Below are 25,551 nucleotides of genomic sequence, written 5' to 3'. Positions count from 1 at the left end.
CTACTACACAAATGTCCACACAATAACGTGGTAAAAACAACTTTAATAAATGCACGTAAGGCTGATTTTGCAAAAAAAAATGTGGTGACGTACTGTAGACTACTTTTGTGAGTTGTGTGTTCTCGCTCGTTGCAGGCATTGCGCCTGCAACGAGCGAGAACTAAGTATAACAGATGCCTTGCAAATATCGCCCTTAACTGTTTTTGTCATGTAGAGATAATTGGGCATTTTTGCATATCACCTACGTATCGTTTTTGCATAATGGTTGTGTACGTCTTAGGGTTTTAATAAATCTTTTGGCTCTAAATATACATTTCTTACAAATTCCAATCTTTGGCAAGCTATCACAGCCTCACGACGTCCTGCATTATATCATCATATAGCTTTTGAGTCAGCGGAACATATTCCCCGGTCTTCTGATCCAGGAAATACATGGGTTCCTTTATATTTTCTAGATTAAAACCTTCTTCCATGAGTTCCTTCTTTTTGAGTTTGAAAGTTGCGGTCAGAGGAGATTCTGGAAGGATTCTGATGAACAGAGGACGGGCGTATGCTGGCAAAGAGGATCGAAGTCCTTTTGCTAACGAAGTGAGGTCTAGAGTCTTCTCCGGGTCTGCGATTGCCGCCATACCGGCTTTTCCTTCTACGTGTGGGATCTGTGGAAGTTAGTTAATTATGAGATGACTACAGGGAATGCTGATTTCATCATAAAAAATAGACGAGAGAATACTGGACCACAGAAGCTAGAAAAAAAGTTTTTTTTTTTTTAATATGTAACCTTTTTCTTAATAACCTGTTTTAGATCTTCTGTTGGACCTTAGGCTGAACAATTAAAAATGTTTTATTACTGCAACTACAACCGCATACAACTATTTACTCCAAACTCGTGCACGATCTACGTTCAAGCGAAATATGTTAAAGGTAAGACTCTTACCTTGACTCCATACACCACAGCGTCCTTGAGTCCTATCAGAGTGCTGATCACACCTTCCACCTCTGCTGTGGAGACATTCTCTCCACGCCATCTACATACAGAATTACATGATCATTAGAAACGCATTTATATATCTACTGCACGGTTGAGGTCACCAAGCCAAACCCACTGGGCGCGTCGTGTCGTGGGTTCGAACCCCGCGTAGGACAAGCAGGTCTACAACAGTAAGTTCCTTACTGCGGGAGTCGTTTTTTTTTAAGCAAAACAAAAAAGTATCTATGTGACTTGTCCGAGTTATGATTAAGGTACTATTTTGAACATTCCAAAACACGTTGTGTGGAAGTTCTTTATAGAATACTATTGTAAATACCATTTAAAAATGTTTTCTAGGCTACACGAATGCTGCATCATACTTTAGCTCTAATTTACGTCTACTCAGTCGCTCACTTCTTTTCTCCTTCACAGCATTCCTCTTCTCTCACTTGTAATGGAGGGAAAGAAATAATATATTTTCCCTACACCTCTTTTATACTACTTCTGTCTCGACATATAAGCTTGTATAGATACATTTAGAAGAAGTATCTTACCTAAACGTATCCCCAGTACGATCTTTGAAGTAGAAGTACCCGTAATGGTCCATGACCAACACATCCCCGGTGTTGAAATAGCAGTCTCCCTCCGCCCTCACGTTGCGCACCATCTTCTTCTCGGACGCAGTCTTGTCGGCGTACCCCGCGAATGTTAGGATCGCTTTCTTGGCGTCGATTTTACCCAGTAATAGACCTGAAATAGAGGATGGTTATAGTAAAGTGATTTATTTAAGTAATTAGGTAAGTTGTGCTAGCCAGGGGAAGTACATCAACTGGTGCCTATATGTAAGTGAACATATAAACCACTTCTTAAGGCCGAAAACATTATAAGCCGTTGGTCCCATTGATATTATATTGATCGTTACCTCTACTTTCATTACTAATTATAATTCTGACAGCTGATCTAACGAATCAGGCCAGTAAGATTAATATTGCATGCAAAATATGATATCATTAATAAGTGATATTTTTCAAAACCTACCAGGTTCATGAGGGCCACAAGTAATGCATCTTCCATTGCCGTCTCTTAGAATTTCTCCAGTTATTTCGTCACACCTGAAACACAAGATTAGTTTATAATAAACACTATACTTACTACAACAAGATATATCTTAAAATCCTGTATACAAGATTGTACTCACTTGACTAAAGTGAGTGGGTATATCGTAGAAAATATTCTGCTCAGGAAACCGATGGCGCCCACTTTCGAGTCCAAATTCACTGGAAAAGAGAAGCAAATCATAAGAAATGGCTAGCTTGCTGCTGCTGCTGGCTAGGTTGATTTTAATACCCATAGGCAATTTAAAGTATCTTTATAGTATTTACTAACATGTTGAACATAAAGTTCGCAGAAGCAAAAAAGGCTAAAAAAATAAAACACCTTAAAGCTGAGTACTTAAGGTGCATTTTCATACCAACATTACGTCGATCGTAGATATAATTCCTCACTTTTAAGGGGACTTCATCACATCTTCCGTAATATTTCAACCATATTAATTCACACATACCCAAATTGCTATTCCCTTCAGTGGCTCCATAGAACTCCAAGACCCGTTTGATGCCGAACCTCTGCACGAACTCCGGCCAGATCTGCGGCCTTAGTCCGTTGCCGATGATGACGTTGACCTTGTGGGCGCGGTCGTTGGGTCCGGGGGGCACAGCGAGGAGGTAGCGGCAGATCTCACCGATGTACTGAGTTGCCTGTTCAAATATTTTTAGGGTTAATGTATTTTTGTCGATGAGTTCTTTTTTCCACCACTTTCAAACAACGCCAACTAGTCTCAAACTATGCAAAGCTTCTATTTTAAGTACTGGACAACTGATAAGCATACTTAAATATTTCTAAACATTATGTACATCCATATTATAGATAAATTACACCCAGAAACAGAACAAGTGATTGTGCATCAGAAAAACATTAGTTCTGGTTGGAAAACGAAACCATGATCTCCGGTATAGCTGTCAGATCAACAGGCCGGTTTATTGGTAGAAATATTATTTTTGACATTTGTTTACTGGTTCGTCTTATCGGATAAGTTTTATTGTTTAATGGCGCAGCATACGAATTTTTAGCGGCCTCGTACTTGACATAATCAGTGAGCAAATATACAAACATAAATAGTAACTTCTTGGGAAGAATTACTTACAGTACAACCATACTTCGCGGCATCGCTCCAGTAGTTAGAAGCAGAGAACTTCTTCCTCAGTACCACGGTACATCCTGACACGACAGCTAACCCTGCTCCTAGTACCCCTCCGGCCGTGTGGTGCAGTGGTAGGGGGTCGTACACAATATCTGCAGTTGAAAGCTGCGCTGCTCTCTGCACTCCTAGTGGAATCAGTAGGTACCTGAGAAAAGTATACATATTATAACCAAAGCACACATCATCATTGCCTAATCTACTTTCTTCTACTCGATTAATTAAATTATTATTCTATGATAAACATAGCTATAAAAATCCCATAGTTAAATTATCAGCTGGTAATTTAATTACGCGAATTTTCAAAGCTGGGTACAGGTCCTTCCCAATTTGTAATTAAGCATAAAAAAACAATACTAGATGAAAAAAAATCTCACGGACTCACGAGTAAGAATTTATTCTCATTGACATAATTTAGATAAGAATACTTCAGGGCAGTGTTTTTGGACCTATTATTCAATTTTACCTATACAACTCTACTTTCATGATGTTGTTTGTTTGCATTTACCTTATATTAGTAATAATAGCAGCCTTCGGGAAGCCTGTGGTACCGCTAGTATAGATATACAGTAGCGTGTCCCTCGGCTTTGCCTGTCCGCAGTCGACCACCGGTTCGTGCGACATCTCCCGCAGCTCAGCGGCCAAAGGTGCCGTGTCTTGTAGTACGGGAGAGGAAGGTCTGTCCGGGGAGTTGTATTGGAAGAGGGGGATGTCCGGGATCTCGTGTTGTATCTCTTTTATGGCTGGTAAAGAAGCATAGAGGGGTTTAATACATAGTTTTGAAGGGAATAAATTGCTTTCTCGTTCTTAAAAAATGACTCCTGCACTAAAGAGTTCAATCCTTGTGTCGCGGGGGATTCCACAAACATAAAATTCACATGCGCAAAGACGCCCAGACTCAGAACAAGCATTTGTGGATCACACAAACTATTGTCCTACGAGGGGATCGAACCCGCGACACGTCTAGCACCGTGGGTTTGGCGAAATTTGAATTTCAGGCACATTTTGCCTTTCCAGTTGATGAAATATATCAATCTCGCTTAAACCAATATTCTAGAAGAGGACAGACAGATATGGATTGTCATTCAAATAAAGGTATGTACTGATATTATTTCAAAATAGTTTAAAAATGAATAGTAAACTAACCAGCAGTCATTTCATCTCCAAACACAACAGCCTTGCACCCAGCTATCCTCAGACAATGGATCAGCTGGGCCCCCCTCAAGTTGGTATTGATCAGAGCAGTGGTGACCCTGATCTTAGCCAGACCGAGCCACAGGAACACATACTCTGGCTGAGTCTCCATGAACAGCGCTATCACCTCGCCTGGTTTGTAGCCCTGACGTTTGAAGTACCACGAAATGCGGTTGCTAAATTCATCACCCTGCAATGAAGAAGAATAGGTTTTCGAATAAAAAAACTTTGACAAAAATGATGCTTCCTTTTTCACTATCGTGAGACTGATTCATTATTAAATGATGTCAGTTCGACTAGCGATCCAGCCGCGTCAGCTGATGATTAGGGACTCCGGTTGGGTCCGTAACTAGTCGGATACTCTTGGTAAATACGCGTGAGTGTCAACTATTTGGCTACTTTGATTTTAATACCCATAGAAAACATAACAACTCATAGGAAAAAATTAAAACACCTATAGTCAAGTATTATAAGTACTTAAGCTATATTATTATTTTCAACCCATTTTAATAGGGATGAGGTTCCCAATTCGTCTATATTGGTTGTTACCTCAGAACTGGTCCTATAAAATTTTTCAACACTTATTGGCCAGAAGTATTTTATTTGAAATCCATTTTATTTCATTGTTCGAAAACAATATTATCGTTATCGTGTTTATGTTTGATTTGTTTGTTATCTACAGATTTAATTAATTAATTATCATTGTGTGCAACTCACAGTACGGATGATAGCACTGCCCACTGGAAGAGCCATCATTGCACTTGTTTTTGTTTTTTTTTTATATATTATACTATAACTATAATTTATAGTTACTGTTTAAAATATCACGCCTTTTATGTTTTTTTTCGGTAGTTAATTTAGTAGATATTATATTTATCAATATACGTTTTTTTCCAGCACGTGGCTATGTTTTTATTTTCATAACCTAATTAATTAATAAATTAATTAACAAACGTTAATTATAATTATGCTTTCAAACACTTAACAGTTAAGCATCATCAATGCCTTTTACATCAAATATTACGTGAAGTAAGTTAAGTCTCTTTAACAGTGATACGTGTCCATAAGAATGACACTTTGGAACCGTGCAACTGTTATAGAGTCATTATTGTAACGTTTACAAAATGACGTTCTTAAATGATTGCTTGTCCTTCTTTTAAGAACTGAATTAAGTTATTCAATCCTTGTGTTGCGGGGGTTTCACAAACATTCAAGTCACATGCACAGAGATACAGACTCTATATTTCTCTCAAGAGTACTCACTCAACATTTATTAACAACAACTTTTAACTTGGCGTAAACTTCAACAAAACTGAGACAATTTGCTGAATGCATATGTAAATGTGATCCTACCTCTCGGAAAGTAAGTGCCCTGTCGTCCATGATGAAGGCTTTCTTGTCGGGGTTCATCTTGGCGACGTCGCTCCAGCGCGCCACCACTGTCTTGCCCTGCCTCTCCCACAGCCATATCCTGAAGATGGTGTACAGGAGCACGCGGAGACCTCTGAAATAACGGACAGTTGGAAATTCATTACTTGAAGCTACCTCTGTTTAACGAAGACGTTTGCTGTAGGTAAGACGTAGCACTATATGGCGCAGAGCGGTGTCCCTCTTTCACAATGCAACATTTACATCATGCTTTAAGAGGTTGTTCATGGTAGAAGGCCCACTGAATCTTCTCACATTAAGAATATTCTAGAATACTTTTATTTCTTAGAGAAAAACGAATCGTACTCCAAGTAGTTAAATCCTTGAGTCGCTGGAATTTTAAAATTATTCAAAACCTAAGACTCCAAAGAAGCATTTGTGGATGGTATAGCCGTGGTCTAGATAAAGTTCTAAAAACTATATGGATACAAATATTATGTCAGTGCCTTCTAATAAATGGTACTTATAGGCTAAACGAATGAGTAAAGTGCAAACTGTTCATTACAGCTCTTTATATAACATTGCAACGTGAACAATTAATGCATCATGCGTGTTGTGTATGATACATACTATGCATTTATCTGACTTTTAGCGGTCTAGTGAACATACTGAACAACCAATGCTCGTAATTGATTCCATTCAACATGTTATCACTATTCCTGCTCACCCCACAAAGGAACGTGATCCTATATTCCCACATGCGAACTACTAGGCAATCATAAACCAGTTGCATAACACTTCGATGACGAACGCACTCGTATGTTCGAGCGGCCAATCATTCAATCATTGGTCGCAAGAGTGAAGCGACACCTCTCGCCACTACTTCTTACTGAGCTCCTGGTCTAATAGTGGACATCCGGCGTACTTTATATATGTTAGTTATTTAGGCCGAACTAATTTATTTGCACGTTTCTTTTCTTGTTTGAAAATAAGTTGAAAAGTAAAAACAGGTTATGATTTAACAAAGATGTATTCTGACAACATCATCATTTGAGTAATTTATTTTATATGCATGGAAACGGGCATTGATTAATGACGCAAATTGTGTATTGGGAGCTTTCTTCCTCCTGGCCTAGTCAAAAGCTGGGGAGCAGCAGTTTCTCGAAACTACTACCTACTAGTTTTGTACTGTTTTTCATTTTGGTTTGAAATTGATTCAGTCTCGAATTGGATTTTGAAATGGTACTATCATACCAAACCAAAATCGAGTAGCGATCCAATGCTAGCAGCATCTTAAGCTGTCGATCGAGCGCAGTTCTAACTCGTACCACTGTACGAACTGGCGGTAGTGTTGGGTTCCGGAGAACCAAACTCTTTCGATTTGATTAAAGTATAACACTATTCTGTCAGGATTAAGCACTGGTTTATCGGTAATTCGGTAAACAGTACTAAGGGCACGTTTCCAGAAGTATTCATTGTAAGGATTATTATTATATTATTTCACAATGTCCCCTTCCTCAGAAGTAACAAACCAGAACCAACCACCCGGGAATGTTCATCCGTCGGCGGCCCCTCGGTAAACAGTTTATGTACGTACTAGGACATCAGGAGAGGCCAAGGTCCAACAGGCAATTGCTACAGACACCTTGTAACCGCACAATGGAGAGCTATCAACTGCGTCCGGTGTTTCAGATTACTGGCTACGACTTGTGTGCCTAGTAATTTGGAAGTAATAGGGATCAAATAATTCTCTCAGTTTGACAACCGCAACTTATTTAAATTTTGTTTATTTATGACAACTGGAACTAAATAACTATGGTAATTACTGAGTTCTTAATATTAAATGAAAAAAAATCAAGTTTAAAATAAAAATATTAAGCTTTGAGTAAGCTTCTATTTAATAAAAAAGATACAATTAATTATCCAAAAAAAAAAATACACAAGAACAAATTCTCGTCTAAAGGAATTTAGAATGTAAGATGAGCAACATGAATGCTGTTGTAATCTTAAAGTGTTTGTTTGTCAACATCACATGTAAAGTATTTGTTCCACGTACTAGCGAGCACGTTAACCAGTTAGAATTACATTTGCGCCTCTCGTTATTAAACTTTTGGGAGAAATCTATATTCTATACTAATAAGTAAAGCTGAAGATTTTGTTTGTTTGTTTGTTTGAACGCGCTAATCTCAGGATCTACTGGTCCAAATTGAAAAATTATTTTTGTGTTGAATAGACCATTCATCGAGGAAGGCTTTAGGCTATATACCATTACGCTCCGACTAATAGGAGCGAAGATACAATGGAAAATGTGAAAAAAACAGGGCAGGTATAAATCATAACTTATATCTTCTATCCACGGGGACGAAGTCGCGTTCAACAGCAAGTAATAAATGAAGGTATATCTGGGGATCTACTCCAAGTAGTTAAGTAGATAATACTATGGGTTTGGAAGTTTTGGTTGAGTTTTTCCTTTCCAGGTGGGTATTAATATTACTTTCTACTTACTGTCTCTTGTTCCTGTACAAGTATCCTAGGTTTTTGAAAGAGTCGTGCGGGGCATGCAAGATCTATCTCTTGACTCTGGTTTAGACAGTAGCAGGGGGCGTGTATTTTTAGTCCCTAAAAATCCGACATATTCCCGCCTGTTAACCCGCACAACAAAGATGACGGATATCCTAGTTTAAAATTCGGATTATAATCAAGTCTGTACCGATTTTCTGCATTATCTACTTTATGAACAACTAGAAGAAGGGACTACTTAGTATTCACTTTGCATTAGTGTATTCATTGACTTTGGTTTAGAAAAGTATTTTGAGTTCGAGCAACCCCTGAACGAAGTTAAACCTTCTTTCTTGTAATTTTTTCGAAAATATGTATGCATTACGTTAAATTGAACTACATTCAGCTCTAAATATACTTTTTTTTATAGCTAGCAAATGAACAAGGCAAAAAACACCCCTATATTTATAAATATAAATTCCTTCCTAACAATACAACGCACGGAGTGAATGAATACATGCCTTAAGTGTAATGTTTTGAAGAATTGTAATAGCCATAAGAAAATACCATAATCGATGGATAACCAGTGTTTATATTTACGTTCTAGTATGAAAGACAAAACCGTATTGTTGCTATATGAATGTCAAAGAATGGTGGACTTTATACTGTACACAAGTACCAGGGGACAATGAATGGTCAGAGTATTGGAGACACGCGACACCGGCCTGACCTTTGTACTGGTGATAACGTGCGGGCTGGCGCGTGCAGCGAGAGAAATTGGGCCGGCATGTCGTGAATGTGAACGTTAAGTGACTAGGGGATCTGTGAGGGATAAATAATGTGACTTTGTTAAGGGGTCTCTTTTGATTTAGTTTAATAAAGCTGGTTATTTGTAAGTTGGACGTTCGAGACTGTGGGGTTTGTAAAGTAAACAATTTTGCATTTGTACCTATCAAAATTATGACTGCGTGCTCCATTGCTTAACCTGGGTTTAAAAAGGCATTATTTGTAAAAATGGAATAGGATCTCGAAACAGGCATTCGTTATTTAGTCGTTAATTAAGTAAAGATTTTGTTAACCTACCTTGCGGAACTTAAAAATGTGAAAGATATTTAATCTACTATAATCGTCAACTTTTCTGCGGTCAAGAAGTTGCCAACCACAAGCACACCGAGGGATATAATTTCATACGGATTAGCCAATGAGGACAATGTATCACAGACTTCCTTACTAAAAGATAGAGCACAAATATTTGCCGCATTTGACTTTCTCTAAGGGGCCTTCCGCTAGCTGAGAATATAAGCAAGTAGTAGTTGTGGAATCAAAACAGAGCATATCTCTTCCACAACTTAATTAGTCTTACATTCAGACATGGTACCAGTCTCGCAGACTGTACAAGTAACGAAAGATAGCAAGTAGTCATTTCTATACTCCCTGGTACCGTGGCGGTAGGCATGCAGGTAATCCAGGTAACCAATATAAGAAACCTCATACATACATCGATTTGATAAGCTGTTGTGTCTGATGTTACCCTAGTAGCAATACTAGTCACTTTTCTGTCTGGATAAACATTAACAGCGATTCCAGGATGAACTTATTCTAGCTAGGTCGAAATGATTTATGTTAACTGCGTGGTTAAATAATTCGTCCTGATAAAACCAATGTGCTTAGAACATTAGTCTGTAAACTAAATAACTAGTCATATTCTTGATCCTTAGCAATATGACGCAACAACAACTTTGGGGTAGTACTCAAAATTTACTTGTATTTTTGAATATCATCCCTAATTTCAAATTTTCCCTCATTTAGGTAATTATTTTCTTTCATGCAAATGATTGAACTGTAGGATTAAAAAACACGAATCCAATTATACGGGGTCCAATTCGGGGATTTCTTTAAATATACAGGGTGTAAGGAACACCGTGACTTTTCCGTGGGACCTGAGTTCTAGACATGATTCCAGACCCCACTGCGTTGGAATTTTTCATCGGTCTTTTCATGAAAATTGCAGTTTTTTTTCGCGTTTTTTTAATTTTATGTGTCATAAAATCATTTTTCCTACGTATTTCAATAATATTTTCATAAACAAAATCATTATTAAGCCGTTTTCACAAAAAAAGGCAATGTAAATGAAACACTAAAAACTGCTCCCGATCAGCTGATTCGTAAAGGTACTCGTCGGTCATCGCTCTCTTGCAAATCTAACCGAAAGTGACGTCAAAACCGAACCAATACTCATGAGCGACAAGCGTAAGAGATAGCGCAACTATTGCGCGCGCACTCGCACGCATTATTCGTAATCCTGCCTACTATTCCTTTAAAAAAAGCCGCGCGCTTTGTAGGCACCGCTAGCGCGCCGACAAACACCTACAGCGGTATCGGCGAGTGACGTACCTGTGACACTGGATAAAATAGTACATCGATTTTTGTTACACGGGTTCCATGTTATAAAATAAAAAATCACTTTCTCAGCGTTTATCAACTTATTGTACTACGAAATTTATTAAAACCTTTTATTATTAACAGTTTGTTATTGTTTAGAATTCTGTAGTTCTAAAACATGTTGTTATAAACAATAATTTATTTTTTCTAAAATTAAAGTTTGTTTTGTTACTAATATCCATCATCTTCTAATGAAAAACTTCTGCCTAAAAATTTTTATCATTTTTTTTCCTACAAACTGCTGAATAATTATTCCAGTCACATAAAACAATTATGTTCTTACACAAAAGTACATTTTGTGATTAATCAATTTTAAAGGTGTAAGTTAAGTACTTTATTGTCAAGAATAATTTTACGATATTCACTTCGACCACATGTAATTTATCGATAAAGAATCATAGGTACCTAGGTCCAACACTACTCAAAGGTAAAACCGAAAGTTCGGCTTTTTTCAAAATAGTACCTATTTTTACTCAGTTTGTTCCTTACGCTAATCGAATGTGCATGTGCAATCGGGTAATTCGCGGACTAATTATCGTGTAGGCAGACAATTTTATTGTGTTAAGTGATATAAGTGCGTGTGTTGTGTGTGTATTATTTAAATTACGATCCTAGTAGCTCGATAGGTTATTTTACCGCCCGGGAGAATGGCAACATGCTAATGTGTTATGGCGAAGCACGTGGCAATGCAAGTCTCGCGATGAACATTTACTGGACGCGGTACTTTTTGCCCCGGGTTCAGCAGCAGATTTTTCGCCGCGCCAAAATTTGTGTGCACGTAGATGGCGGACATTTCGAAATTTTCGAACCTTATCTGGTTAGAAGTGAGCGAGATTAAGGTAAGAGTAGGTTTGATTTAATAATACACAAGACACAGATTGAAGTCAGAATAGTGTAAATTGATTGGTATTTTTTTGTGATTGTTTTTCGTTACATCACAACATTTTTATAAAATGCGCGCGCGTTTCGAATGTTTCGATCGTGTCGCCGAGTGTCGCCCTCCTACCACATTACAGTTCGTGTAAGTACGTACGCTGAGCGTAAGGATCGCGCGGTAACCAATTCATTGCGTGCTCAAAAATGACTAAATCTATAAATATTAATCTCCGACGGTAGCGACTTCTTTAATATTAATTACCACGTTATTTTAAAGTCATTATGCGACTTTGGTGGTACGGTGTTTCTTACACCCTGTATTCTTTGACAAAAAATATAATAGAACTTAGAAACCACTAAAAAAAGCCAACCTAGATAAATAGTTATAGCAAGAAAATACATACAGAAAATCCCTGTAATGTGTCTTCTTCCAGATATAAATCCATTGGTATCTATCCCCCGTCATGAAGTACGTGGTGAGCAGGGCGACAGCACCCATGAGAGTAGGAGAGCCACGGGTCAGCCATCCCAGCGCAGCTCCGGACACGGCTATCGATGTCAGGAGAACGCCCTTCCTCTTCTCCGCCTCTTCAAAACGAACTCCTGTCTTGCCTGTCATCCTGGTACTTCTATTTGATGTGGATCATAGTTATTTGTCTAGAATGAAGCAGAAAAGATAATTTTAGTTGACGAGTTTTCTTTGCACATTGTCATCATCATCTATTAACATTACACATAAATGATAGCTAAGATGCACAAAACCAAACAAGTTACTACAACAATTGGGGTAAAAAAAGTTTGCAATGAATCCGGAGGTCTGAAAATATTGATTACTACTACTAGCTGTTGCCCGCGACTTCGTCCCCGTGGGTAGAAGATATAAGTTTTAAGGCCTGCCCTGCTTTTTTCACATTTTCCATTGTACCTTCGCTCCTATTAGTCGCAGCGTGATGGTTTATAGCCTAAAGCCTTCCTCGATGAATGGTCTATTCAACACAAAAATATTTTTTCAATTTGGACCAGTAGTTCCTGAGATTAGCGCGTTCAAACAAACAAACTCTTCAGCTTTATATATTAGTATAGATTAGTATAGATATAGAAGTATAGAAGTATAGATATAGATTATCAGGACAAATAATTTAAAACATATACATCATATTTGATAACTTAAGGATGGTATCCGATTAGATATAGAATGTAATAATAACCGATTATTGTTGTTGTTACACTCCTTTCGTACTTATAAGATTAAAATTCTTTTTATTATCTTGTGTGCCTATCATGGGGGTTATATAAAGACCTTGACCAGGGGCCAAATTCTATAATTTGACACTACTAAGCTGTGATACCCTAGTCGTAAGACCGCATAACTGCCAGGACAAAGGTCACGGCTGCGATCCCAATACTAGACACACACCGACTTATCAGTGCCCGTGTTTCAGACGGTACGTAAAATGGGTAATGCGTTTGATCTCTCTCCGGACGTATTACCTTCGCATCAGGCTATGAGAGTAAGGAAACGGAGAGTGTACCTGCGTTGGCGCACACGCTTATGCGAAAAGGGGTCAGGACATTATTGTTTTTCTCCTAAATATTTTTACAGATAGGCAGGCCAATAGGCTTATTTACAACTCCGATAAAAGAGATGCATTGATGTTTGTTGTATTATTTATGGGAATATCTTGACTATTGTCGGAATCAACTGGAGTCCTTAACCCTATGATTCATCTTAGCACAAAATGCCTCATCAGCACTGGCTAAACAATAAGTTTGTAGTTAGAAGTAATCACAGACATTTCTTCACTTTTAAGGTTACCTTGATTCACATGTTTAGCTGTTTTATTAATAATATAATTATAATTTAATCATAGAATTCGTACGGCCTCGTCACCGTTGCATATATTGTATATATTATACTCAATCAGATACAGATGTTTCGATTTTAATTACTAAAAAGTTTTTATTTACTGATTTTTTTTTTATTTGTTTCTGCAATAGATATTTCATTTATACTCAAAGTCGAAATTAAATTAAAATTTTGATTACAAATTAATATAATTTTCTCAAGCAAATTTGAAACAATACTTTACTGATATTAGTTGAGCGGTTCCAAAATCGGCAAAAAAAAACTCTTTTAAAAATAGAGTTATGCAATTTAACAAATAATTTGAGTAGCCATAGAAACCTAACATTGCAAAATTAGAAATACCTAAAACAATTATGAAAATCGCAGATTTTTTTCTTGTTTATTATAGCGATTTTTTCAAATAATTATATAAAAAAACAACATACAATAGGGTAATTCATAAAACAAATTTATCTTGGGAATAATGTGATTTAATTGTAGTTATGAAAATTATCTCCATAATAAAATCGTTAGAATTATGTTAAATAAGACAAAACAATTAAATCTTATCTCATGCATGTAAATAGGTAAACATATAGTAATTGTATATCTTAATATCACCTAAGCATTGTTTAAACAATTGCATAATAACTATCGTGAGACTGATTCATTATTAAATGATTTAACGGTTTACTCACGCGTATTTATCGGGGTAGCCCGACTAGTTTCGGACCCAACCGGAGTCCTTAATCATGAGCAGACGCGGCGGGATCGCGAGTCGAACTCAACCGTTAAATCATTTAATAATAAACAATTGCATTTAAAAAAAACGGAGTGAAAAACAAAGATTGACGATTAAAGTCACTTATAATACAGTAATTTATAAAATTCAAATTTAAAAATAATTACTTTTACGAGCTACTTTTAATTATGTTGTTTAAATTCGTACACATTTAAGTATATTCATTTTTATACTTATACTAACTAAACTGGCATTTCGTTTCACCTTCTATCGATACAGGGCGACCGAGACGTGCAAACGCATAAAAAATCATTCAAAGACAGACATTTACACTAGACTTATTTATACATAATATATACAATACAGATTATAAAGACGTAGTTTGTGACGTTCAAGAGTTATCTGTTAGCTGAATTTACTGAACCGATTTTGAAAATGACTTTACTAATTGATAGTCTCTTTGTTTGTGAGTTTCGTAGGTTAAACTAACTCGAAAAATACAGGTCAACGATATAACAAAATATTGTAGTTTATACCAATGGAATAAGAATTAATTAAATATATCATGTTTAGCAATTGTGATCCAACAGAAAAAATACGTTTATAGTTTTATTACACATTGTTTTATATTATAAATAAGAACATTAATTTTAATTTCACAATAATTTGAATTATTTATTTACTAGCTGTTGCCCGCGACTTCGTCCCCGTGGGTAGAAGATATAAGTTATGATTTATACCCGCCCTGTTTTTTTCACATTTTCCTTTGTATCTTCGCTCCTATTAGTCGCAGCGTGATGGTTTATAGCCTAAAGCCTTCCTCGATGAATGGTCTATTCAACACAAAAAGAATTTTTCAATTTGGACCAGTAGTTCCTGAGATTAGCGCGTTCAAACAAACTCTTCAGCTTTATATATTAGTATACTAGCTGTTGCCCGCGACTTCGTCCACGTGGTTAGAATTTTCCCCGTTTTTTCCACATTTTCCATTGTATCTTCGCTCCTATTAGTCGCAACGTGATGTTATATAGCCTATAGCCTTCCTTGATATATGGTCTATATAACACAAAAAGAATTTTTCAAATCGAACCAGTAGTTCCTGAGATTAGCGCGTTCAAACAAACAAACAAACAAACAAACAAACTCTTCATGCTTTATATATTAGTATAGAGTATAGATTAGTATATATAGATTTCACACTCTCGTCTATCTTTACAGGATCTTAGCCTAATGCGACAGAGAAGTAAAGTATACATATCCATACTAAATCTAATAAAACAAAACATAAACAACATAATCCTAATTATAAACGTAACTATTAAAAAAATGTAGCGAAATAAAAAATATTCTTGAATATTATTAAGTCAAAACAGTTTTATCATTGACAAACAAGTTTAGAATTCGCGTTTATTTTAATCGTTAGGTTAACCTCTAAACTTGTAATCATTAACGTTATTTATCTATCATTTTAATTTTATATACAGTTATGGCTTAATATATAAAGTCTTGATTGTTTAGACGTTAATAGGACTTCAGTAAATTAAATTTTCGCAGTCGTTCCCTATCAATCTATGCCTACATAAGCCATGCGCACCTATGGCTATATATCCTTTGCGCATCCTATTACATATTAATTTGACTTGACCGTTATTCGAAGCTTATTTAATTGGAGATAGGCACTACGTTTCCCGCCTTCACATTTCTATATATATCTATCTCTTTCTACTACGTCACTTCCACTTGGCAGTGGTAGGGAGGTTCGCAAAGCGAGCCGCGCTATTTTGAATTCATTGGCGTCTCTTTTCCCGCCGCGATCGGTCGTGTCGTATGACACTTAACATAATATTTTACTACCTACATTTTAAAATTAAAAAAGTTCGAGTGAAAATATTCGTAACGGTTTGACGTCGTAACGTTTAAAAGTGAACAAAGTTTATTCTTTCGATTTGAATTATGGAAAAAATGGATAATAAAACCGATGGAGTGGCTAGTGCTGCTGTTCCAGGGCCTTCATCGCCGCAGAAGCGGCGACCTCGGTCGAATAGTTCTAGTAGCTCAAGTTCTAATAGTTCGAGTTCCGGTAGCAGCTCCTCATCTAGCGGAGACAACCCAAAGCGAAGTCGCCGCAACAAGAAAAAGGCTGGCAAACGCAAGCGACGTTCCGAACGTAAGGTTCGGAAATTGGCTAAAGAAGTACGTGACCTTCGACGTCAGATGGCTAACCAGGATAGTGGTCAACGCGTGAGTACTAATTTGGATTATGATGCCATCTCACTTATACGGTATTAGCGAAAATCGTTACGAACAAATGCTTGATGTTCAACCTAGTATTTTCAGTGCATGTGGTGATCAAGAATTTACTTTATCTCTTGAAACTAAGTTGAAGGAGCCTTCAATGCCAAAGACTCCAGATAATTATTTAAAGTTGTTATGTGATTTGCAACATTTAGATAAAAGTGACTGGCATGAAATTCGGTACTCTGACACACAAAAATTATACAATCACTCGCCGGGTTACACAGACATTGAAATGAACGAGGAAGTTAAAGCATTCGAGTCTCCTCGCCACCTCGTGTATGCTGATAAGACGTTTGGAGCTTTGACAATGTGTGTGCTCAAACAAAGGGAATGTCTACAAGGCACCCTTCAAGAACTGTTACAGTGGGCGAGAAATAGTGACTCGCTAAATTATGACACTCTTTTTCAAAAAGTTAATGAGCTTTTTTCCTCAGGGGATTTTATTAGGTGTTCCTCAGACTTATTACAGATTATTGTGGACATCGTGCTGAGATCATCCAAATGCGACGAGACTGTGTCACCAAACAAGCAAAAGACCCCTTGACGAAGGCCAGCTTAAAGAAAATTCCTCCAACGTGCACCAACCTGTTTAACGCAGAAAAGTTTACTGCTGCTGTAGAAAAATCTGGCGGAGTAAGAAAATGCTTTTGGCCGTTGCAAAAAGGTAATACGTCTTCCACCTCGCAGGTGGATGCAAATAAGCGTTGTGGCCCCTCGCAGGGGCAAAAGCTTTATAATAAATCCTCGCAAGGATTTGCCCACATGCCTCAGGCTTGTCAAAACAGTACCGCACATTCGCAATGTGACGGCAATAACCCACCTTCGCAAGGTGTTTGCAGTCGCGGTAATCCACCTCCGCAAGGTGATTGGAATGCTCATAGTCATGCTGGTCAATTTAATTCGGTCGCACCGAATAATCGCAATAGCTTTCGAGGCCGACCAAATGCTCGGCAAAATAACCAGACCAGGTACGGACGAAGACGCGCATCATCGCCTCCACAGCGAAGTAACGACAACAAACGACGTAAATATTGACTCGTTCAGAGCGGGCCGACTCCTACAGTTTCGAGACCAATGGGAACAAATGAATGCACCAAATTATATTCTAAAAATAATAACTGCGTACCGCATACCCTTTTGCCAGAAGCCACCACTTGTTCACCCGAGCGTGGTCGGAAAAAACCTGAATATTCCAGAATCTGCCGAAATGACATCTATCATGGACAAAATGATAGACCAGGGAATTCTGGAGCGAGTGGCTGTTTCCCCAAGCTTTCTTTCACCGATGTTTCTTGTCCCCAAAGGCGACGGCTCGAGTCGACCAATATTCAATTTGAAAGCGCTCAATGCATACATCAAAACAGATCGGTTCAAACTGATAAATGCGTATCGTATCCCGGATTTTCTACAACCGCAGGACTGGCTATGCAAAATCGACCTTTCTCAGGCATATTTTCATGTTCCTGTGGCTCGCAGCCACAGAAGATTTCTGCGTCTAATTTATCGCAACGAATTACTGGAAATGACCTGTTTACCTTTTGGTCTGAGCACAGCGCCCAAGACCTTTGCTGCGCTAACAAATTGGATAGCCCAAACACTCAGGCAACGAGGTGTGAGGATAATTGTGTTTCTCGACGATTTCTTGATCGCTCACCAAGACGAGAACCAGCTTCGGAATCATGTCAAAACCTTGCTCGAAACTGGAGACATTAGGTTGGCTGATCAATTACAAAAAGTCGGTCATCACACCGTCGAAAAGCCTAGTCTTTCTAGGAATCCATTGGGATCCATGGGCGAATCGCAAGCGCCTTCCCGACGACAAAATTCCTGGCCTTGTGGCGAGAATCGATCATTTGCTGTGGAAGGAGCGCACAACTCTCAAGGAGCTCCAAAGCCTCGTCGGTCTCCTCAATTTTGCCTGCTTCACAGTTCCGAAAGGAAGACTCAATTTTCGAGAGCTTCAGAGCCTTTTGAACAAAATATTGAAGTCGGATCACAGGAGATTACATTCCTTACCTCGCCCAGCCATAGAAAACCTGATATGGTGGCGCCGAAATTGTCAACACCCGTCGGCCCTACACATGCCACCTCCTCTGCATTTTCTCACAACAGATGCATCGGATATCGCTTGGGGAGCTCGCCTGGACAATCTCTCACTCTCGGGTCTCTGGTCAGAAGCCGAGAAAGATCTTCATTGCAACCAAAAGGAAATGATAGCAATCCTAAGAGTTTTGGAAGATCATTGTCAGCTCCTGAGACACAAGACGGTTTTAATTCAAAGCGACAACAGGTCGGTAGTTGCATACCTACGTCACGAGGGCGGTACCAGATCAGCTCCTCTCCTGGACTTAACCTACAAGGTTTTCCAGATCACAGAGCAACATCAAATTCACATGAACGTTTTTTACATACCGGGTATATACAACGGCCACGCAGATCATCTATCGAGATTGCGGATGACTCCCGAGTGGCATCTGTCTGCAAAATGCACGAACAAAATATTCTCGAAATGGGGAGTGCCACTAATCGACCTATTTGCATCCAACCGGGCTCATGTAGTGTCGAATTACGTGTCTTTAGACCAGAACGACGACCAAGCCCTGTTTTGCGATGCGTTTTCCCAAATGTGGAATTACAATCTTGCGTGGGTGTTTCCTCCACCCTTTCTGATTCCCAAGGTTTTAGGTTATCTCAATCAAGCACAGGGAACGTACTTAGTCGTAGTTCCACGGTGGGAGAGGGTTTTTTGGCGACCCGACATCAAATCGCGTGCCCTAGCAGCCCCATTCACAATACATCACCTAGACGAAGTGCTGATCGACAAGACAACAGGGCTACCACCACCGAATGTACACGAAATGACTCTCGAAGTGTGGAAATGTGGGGGTGGTCTGGGATGCTAAAGTCCTGGAATAGTAGTCAATTAGAACTCCTTGAGAAGTCATGGCGTCCCTCAACACGTAAAGTTTATGGCGTTGCTTGGAAAAGATGGCTAGCTTGGTGTGAAACGCACCAGGTCAACCCCTCATCTCCAATAGCAAGCGATTCGGCTAGATATTTATCTGACCTCCATTTAGTTAATAAATTGTCGTACAGTTCCATCCTGTTACACAAATCTGTGGTGTCAAACCTTTGCAACCCAGATTCATCCGGTCAATTAAGTTCAAATACCCTTGTAAAACATGTCCTGAAGTCCATAGCATTACAAAAATTGATCCCCCGCGTCAAGCCCCCGGTGTGGAACATAGACGACCTAGCTAGTTTCCTAGAGAGTAAGCGCGTAGATGAAAATAATAGTTTTCAAGTGCAGAGACATACAGCTGCTCTCCTGCTTCTATGTTCCGGGAGAAGAATACACGATTTAACTTTGCTTAGAGTTGATTCTAATAATTATTGTAGCCAAGATAATGTTTTAGTTTTTTGGCCGGTGTTTGGATCGAAGACTGATTTAGTAGATAACAGACAATCTGGTTGGAGATTATTTTCTAATAAGGCTAATAAAAACTTAGACCCTGTCCACTGGGCTAAGTGTACGATCTCGCTCCTTGAAAATCGTAGAAATGCTGCAAATTGTAATAATTTGTTTGTTAACATTAGAGGTAAACCTAAACCTGCATCGAAAACTCTAATTGCGGGCTGGATCAAGTCCCAATTAGTAGAAGCCGGCATTAAGGCAACGCCTGGGAGTGTTAGGTCAGCTGTTGCCTCAAAAAATTGGGTCGATAATTACCCCCTCGAGGAAATTCTTGCTAGGGGTAACTGGCGATCGCAAAATACCTTTAGCAAATATTATAAACGCGAGGTTAAGCCCTCTGGTAACCGTGTATCTGTGACAGCATTGTTTAATCCAGTTGATTAGAAATTATGTAATTACATTCCTGATTTCATACACTTGAAATAGCCTTTTGTTTGATCGTGAAATATATATATCTTGATTATGTACTTATGCCTTCTTTATTTTAAAGCCTACATCATCATATTAGATTGCAAAACAACCACATCTTAGTACCTAACCCTGCATATCACATTGGCGTCCTCATCACTTCCACCAGGCGATAACAAACACGTCTCAATTAAATAAGCTTCGAATAACGGTCAAGTCAAATTAATAGAAGCGTTTTACCTACCAATAAAACGCATATTAATTTACTTACCTTATTCGAAGCTTATGAACAAGTTCTGCCTGGTAATTGGACTCAATGAATTCAAAATAGCGCGGCTCGCTTTGCGAACCTCCCTACCACTGCCAAGTGGAAGTGACGTAGTAGAAAGAGATAGATATATATAGAAATGTGAAGGCGGGAAACGTAGTGCCTATCTCCAATTAAATAAGCTTCGAATAAGGTAAGTAAATTAATATGCGTTTTATTGGTAGGTAAAACGCTTCTATTTAATACATTTTTGACGCTTCTTATGCCTGACTAGCTGTTGCCCGCGACTTCGTCCCCGTGGGTAGAAGATATAAGTTATGATTTATACCGGCCCTGTTTTTTTTCACATTTTCCATTGTATCTTCGCTCCTATTAGTCGCAGCGTGATAGCTTATAGCCTACAGCCTTCCTCGATGAATGGTCTATTCAACACAAAAATAATTTTTCAATTTTTACCAGTAGTTCCTGAGATTAGCGCGTTCAAACAAACAAACTCTTCAGCTTTATATATTAAGTAAGTATAGATTGTCATAACGGAACGGTGCACCTTTACTATCGTTGCGGCTCAACCACTTACATTTCAATTATCTAATGCAAACATAGTAAATAGTGACATTAATTAAATACTGTTAAATAATATAAATTAGGTACGATGACAACAAGATAAAAAACTTTTTAAAAAGCACTTTTTAATTAATTATTCTTTTATACAGATAGCTCCCCGTATCGCCCACTCTTCACCGCTCCCTAAGTGTTGTGGCTTTGAAGGAGAAACGGCCTAACAAACTCCAGAGTATGTTCTGAAGGTATAAACCAGTATTCTTTCTGAGGTCATTTTTGACCCGGTTTCGAACCCGAGTCCTCTTGTTTTAACTTTCAATAGGACCTCATCATTGGCCTAGCCTTTTCCCAACTATGTTGGGGTCGGCTACCAGTCCAACCGGTTTCAGCTAAGTACCAGTGTTTTACAAGGAGCGACTGCCTATCTGACCTCCTCAACCCAGTTACCTGGGCAACACGACACCCCTTGGTTAGACTGGCTGTCAGACTTTTTCAAGCTTCTGACTACCTGTAACGACTGTCAAAGATGTAGGAATAACAGCCGGGGCCCACAATTTAACGTGCCTTCCGAAACACGGAGGAACTCGTTATGACAAAGATGGTCACCCATCTACGGACCAACCGCGTCAAGCATAGCTTAACCTGTGATCGAATCACTTATGCGGTTATAGCTTAGCCACGAGACCTATATGACCTATATTAAACCTTATTATGTATTTAAAATATCAAATTTATGTTTTTTAGAAGAAGCATTTTTATTTTACTACATCTGTCAATTGATATAACCTCATGAAGCTAGCGTCCCCCTCTGGTGGCATGAGGTCATGTGTTTGTTGCCACTTTAACCTTGCACAAGGACGGTCAACTTGTAGTGGAAACCGAGAATCATACTAACATTATAAACACAAAAGTTTGTGAGTATGGCCATCCATACATGTTTGTTACACTCTAACTCGTAAACCACTGAACTGATTTGGTTGAAATTTGGTACAATCTACACATAGGGTAGATTTGATTTAGATTTTCAGAACAAATCTGTGTTGGTTACCGCTTCAGTTGATATTAATAAAGACCGATATCCTCATGTTCAGATAGCGAAGATAAATGGATGTATCAGTATGTGATGTTATCACTTAATGCAAGTCACGTATTTCAAGGATTGTATTCGTATTGTCCAAATTAGCTACAGCATAAATATTATGAATATGCATTACCGCATAAATATTAAAAATTCCGCTTTATCCATGGAAATCCTCTTGGAGTTTCTCCGCCCTAGGGTCTAGGGAACCCGAAGAGGTATGTCGATCTCTTACTGGCTAGAACCACCGAAATGCTTCTCTTTTCTTTTGTACCTGAGACCAAGGGAAAACGATGCAAACTATCATGATCCCAGGGAGCCCGTTTCCTACATCAGCTCCAAAACTCAAATTCATGCATTGCTTTACTAGCACATTTTACCATAGCAATGATGCAACAGGTACTGCTGGCGGGATATGGTGGAAGCGGACCTACGTGAAATCCATGCCAACATCTGGAAGGATACAGCGCAGGACCGCACAGAATGGAGAGTTCTCGTGTCGGAGGCCAAGACTCACTTCGGGTCGCTGAGCCGAGAAAGGTAGTTAATGATGCAATAATATTTCGACAAATACTATACATATGATTAAATTGAGCATATTAAGAATTAATTTGTTAACAATAAATTGTTTTGTAAGTAAAATTAAGTCAATATATTGTAATAAATTAGGTATTTTTTAAGAAATATCTAGTTAAAAATAATAAATTTCAGCAATACAGTATTGGTGATGGCAAATACCACCCAAAACAATAAAATATAAAATCTCTTTACATAAAAAGTACGGGATATTGATCACAACGCCTACATATGTTATCGGGTACGGGTCGAATCTATTACAATTATCTTTCCGCGAGTAATCCCGAACTTCATAACACAACTAATATAAGATAAAATTCATGATAGCAGATATTTTATTAACTGTTACGGAACAGGCGTTATTAACAATACTAGGTGTTGCCCGCGGGCTCGCCCGCTTCAAATCGATGAGCGAAAAAAAAGGATCCCACGGGAACATAAAATCGGGATAAAACTATTCCATGTATTAAACCTGGTTATAAACTATCTGTATATCAAGTTTCGGCTAATTCCGCTCAGTGGTTTTTGCGTGATCCATAAATACAATCTTACGCGTTTATAATATTAAGTAGGATAGTAGGATTACCTATTATGAGTAAAAATATACGTTTAGACTATTGTAATAAAATGAAATAATTTATCCTGTAAATAGAATAAATCATCAAACTTTATATACGTTTCTAAACTCGGTAGAGTCGTCAAATCCTGTATTTATTTATTGGTTACAAAGGTACATGTGAAAATATGTAATCTGGTACAATGCTATCTAATTGTTTGTCTGTTGGATCTTGTTACACTTTTCTCGTTTTATCATAATACAATATTTACGTATTATAATAGTGTTATCAAATCTAATAAAAGTTTTTATGGAATGTTAACTGTGTGAAGTTGTATTTTATTTAATTACGAGGATAATAATGTGTGTGAATATTTAGGTGAACGTAGGCTAATATTTCGATACTATATTCCTACATAGTATATTGTATTTTATCTACAAGGTTTATAACAGGTATTTATCTAGTTAGTGCTTAAATAGAATACTTGAGTCTTTTCTGTATATAATAGGTAGGTACATCAAGTATATTAAGGTAGTCACTACGTCGAGAAGAAGTTTCGAAACTACTTACGAGTCTCAGACACAGAGATATTGTCCGATAGGCTTACCGCGGCGCCGATACACAAAATGGAACATAGATTTGGTGAATAGAAGACTGACTTTAACTTCCTCTCAACCCAAAGCGGTAGGAGTCATTCGATTATTTCCAATTAGAAAAACAGGAGTCGAAGTCTCCTTTAAAGTCTCAACAATTCTGCATTAAAAGTATGTAGGTACTACGATAGCAGAATAAACACTAGACTTTGGATCTTCATCGCTCTATTGCTTACTAGCTGTGCCCTTGCGTGCTTTCAATTCATAAGCTTTAGCTTAACCTAATTAAGTTTTGACCTAATTTTAGTTGGCTTATGTAACGCCTCATAAACAGAACTAATGACGAGAAAAGAGAATTTTCCATGTAAAAGACAAAAAATAGCAATCTCCTCTGCTTCAACACCGTGACGGTTGAGAGAGATGAGACGTGAAGATAACGGTAGAAGGTAGAAGAACAAAAAAATGATGGATTAGAGGAATATTTGGAAGAGGATGTTAGTGATTGAGAACTTAGCCGGGGGAAGAAAACCTGTAGTTGTCTTTAAGAACTAACCGGTAATTGCAAAAAACTTAGTGAGAAACTACTCTTTCTCGTTACTTCATAGATTTCGGATTTAACAGATATTGCGCCAACAGCAAATGGTTGCGAAAAAGTCAGTGAGGAGAGGACTGAGAAACTATTGACTATCGAGTAAAGAGTATATTATCCCAGATTGGATTCCGGTCGTCTATCATTGAGTACTTAGTAGTATTGAACGGAAGAACACATAATGGGCCGATCCCAAATTATTAGGGACAGTGTCGGGAACCATAGAAATGATTCCAGATGTATGTAAGGGAAAATCTCTCTTATTACTTATTAGATAGATTCCAGATTTGTGTCTGAATATTTAACAGAAAAAATATAAAAACATTTTATTGCACAAATCTCGAAATTTTAGGAACATTACTGTTTAGGAATCAGATACCAGATTTGTGTCTGAATATGTAGCAAAAATGAATAGAATAATATATTATTGCACAAATCCCAAACATAAGATGGACCAAAGAGCTGTTATCTAACAGAGATAAGCAAAAATCTCTCCTATTACTTATAAGATAAATTTCAGATTTAATCACTAGGTGAGTATTTAGTAGAGATGAATAAAAGAACTTATATGTCAATCATTAGGAATAGGCCAAGTACTCATACAATAATCTGCCAAATATAATCTCACCAATTTATTAACATCCTCATGCACTTTACGGGAGCAACTACTCTCCTAACTTAAAACATTACTGTAATAAAACAAAAGCAATAGATTCCTTCACAATAATCTCTCTAAAAATAAAAAACAAAAACACAACGATAGACATTACAGAAGTATCAAAAACATCAATGAAAAGTTCAATCAACTTACCCGAACGATTAAATAAAAACTTGCACTTGTAAACACTGATTCGATGTGAAGGGACGTGTGACTCGGCCTGCGTTCGTTCCTGCACTGGCCTGGCCATGAACCGCGAGTAAATAGTGTCGTGGCGTTATGTGCGCAAGCGCTCCCAG

General features: G+C 38.0%; 1 protein-coding gene across 1 annotated transcript; it reads right to left on the bottom strand.

Moving 5' to 3' along the window:
• Window positions 1–294: 294 nt before the first annotated feature.
• On the bottom strand, window positions 295–25,551 carry LOC113493750 (long-chain fatty acid transport protein 1-like). Its single transcript, XM_026871753.1, has 12 exons — window positions 25,406–25,551; window positions 12,008–12,260; window positions 5,772–5,922; window positions 4,371–4,608; window positions 3,733–3,967; window positions 3,171–3,372; window positions 2,532–2,724; window positions 2,166–2,244; window positions 2,006–2,079; window positions 1,522–1,717; window positions 935–1,025; window positions 295–656 (listed from the first exon to the last, which is right to left on the bottom strand). The coding sequence occupies exons 2-12, from the start codon at window positions 12,220–12,222 to the stop codon at window positions 345–347; spliced, it is 1,986 nt and encodes a 661-aa protein (XP_026727554.1). The 5' UTR covers window positions 12,223–12,260; window positions 25,406–25,551; the 3' UTR covers window positions 295–344.

Source organism: Trichoplusia ni, chromosome 5 (assembly GCF_003590095.1).
Source record: "Trichoplusia ni isolate ovarian cell line Hi5 chromosome 5, tn1, whole genome shotgun sequence".
NCBI lineage: Eukaryota > Metazoa > Arthropoda > Insecta > Lepidoptera > Noctuidae > Trichoplusia > Trichoplusia ni.
This window is presented reverse-complemented; position numbering and strand designations above follow the sequence as displayed.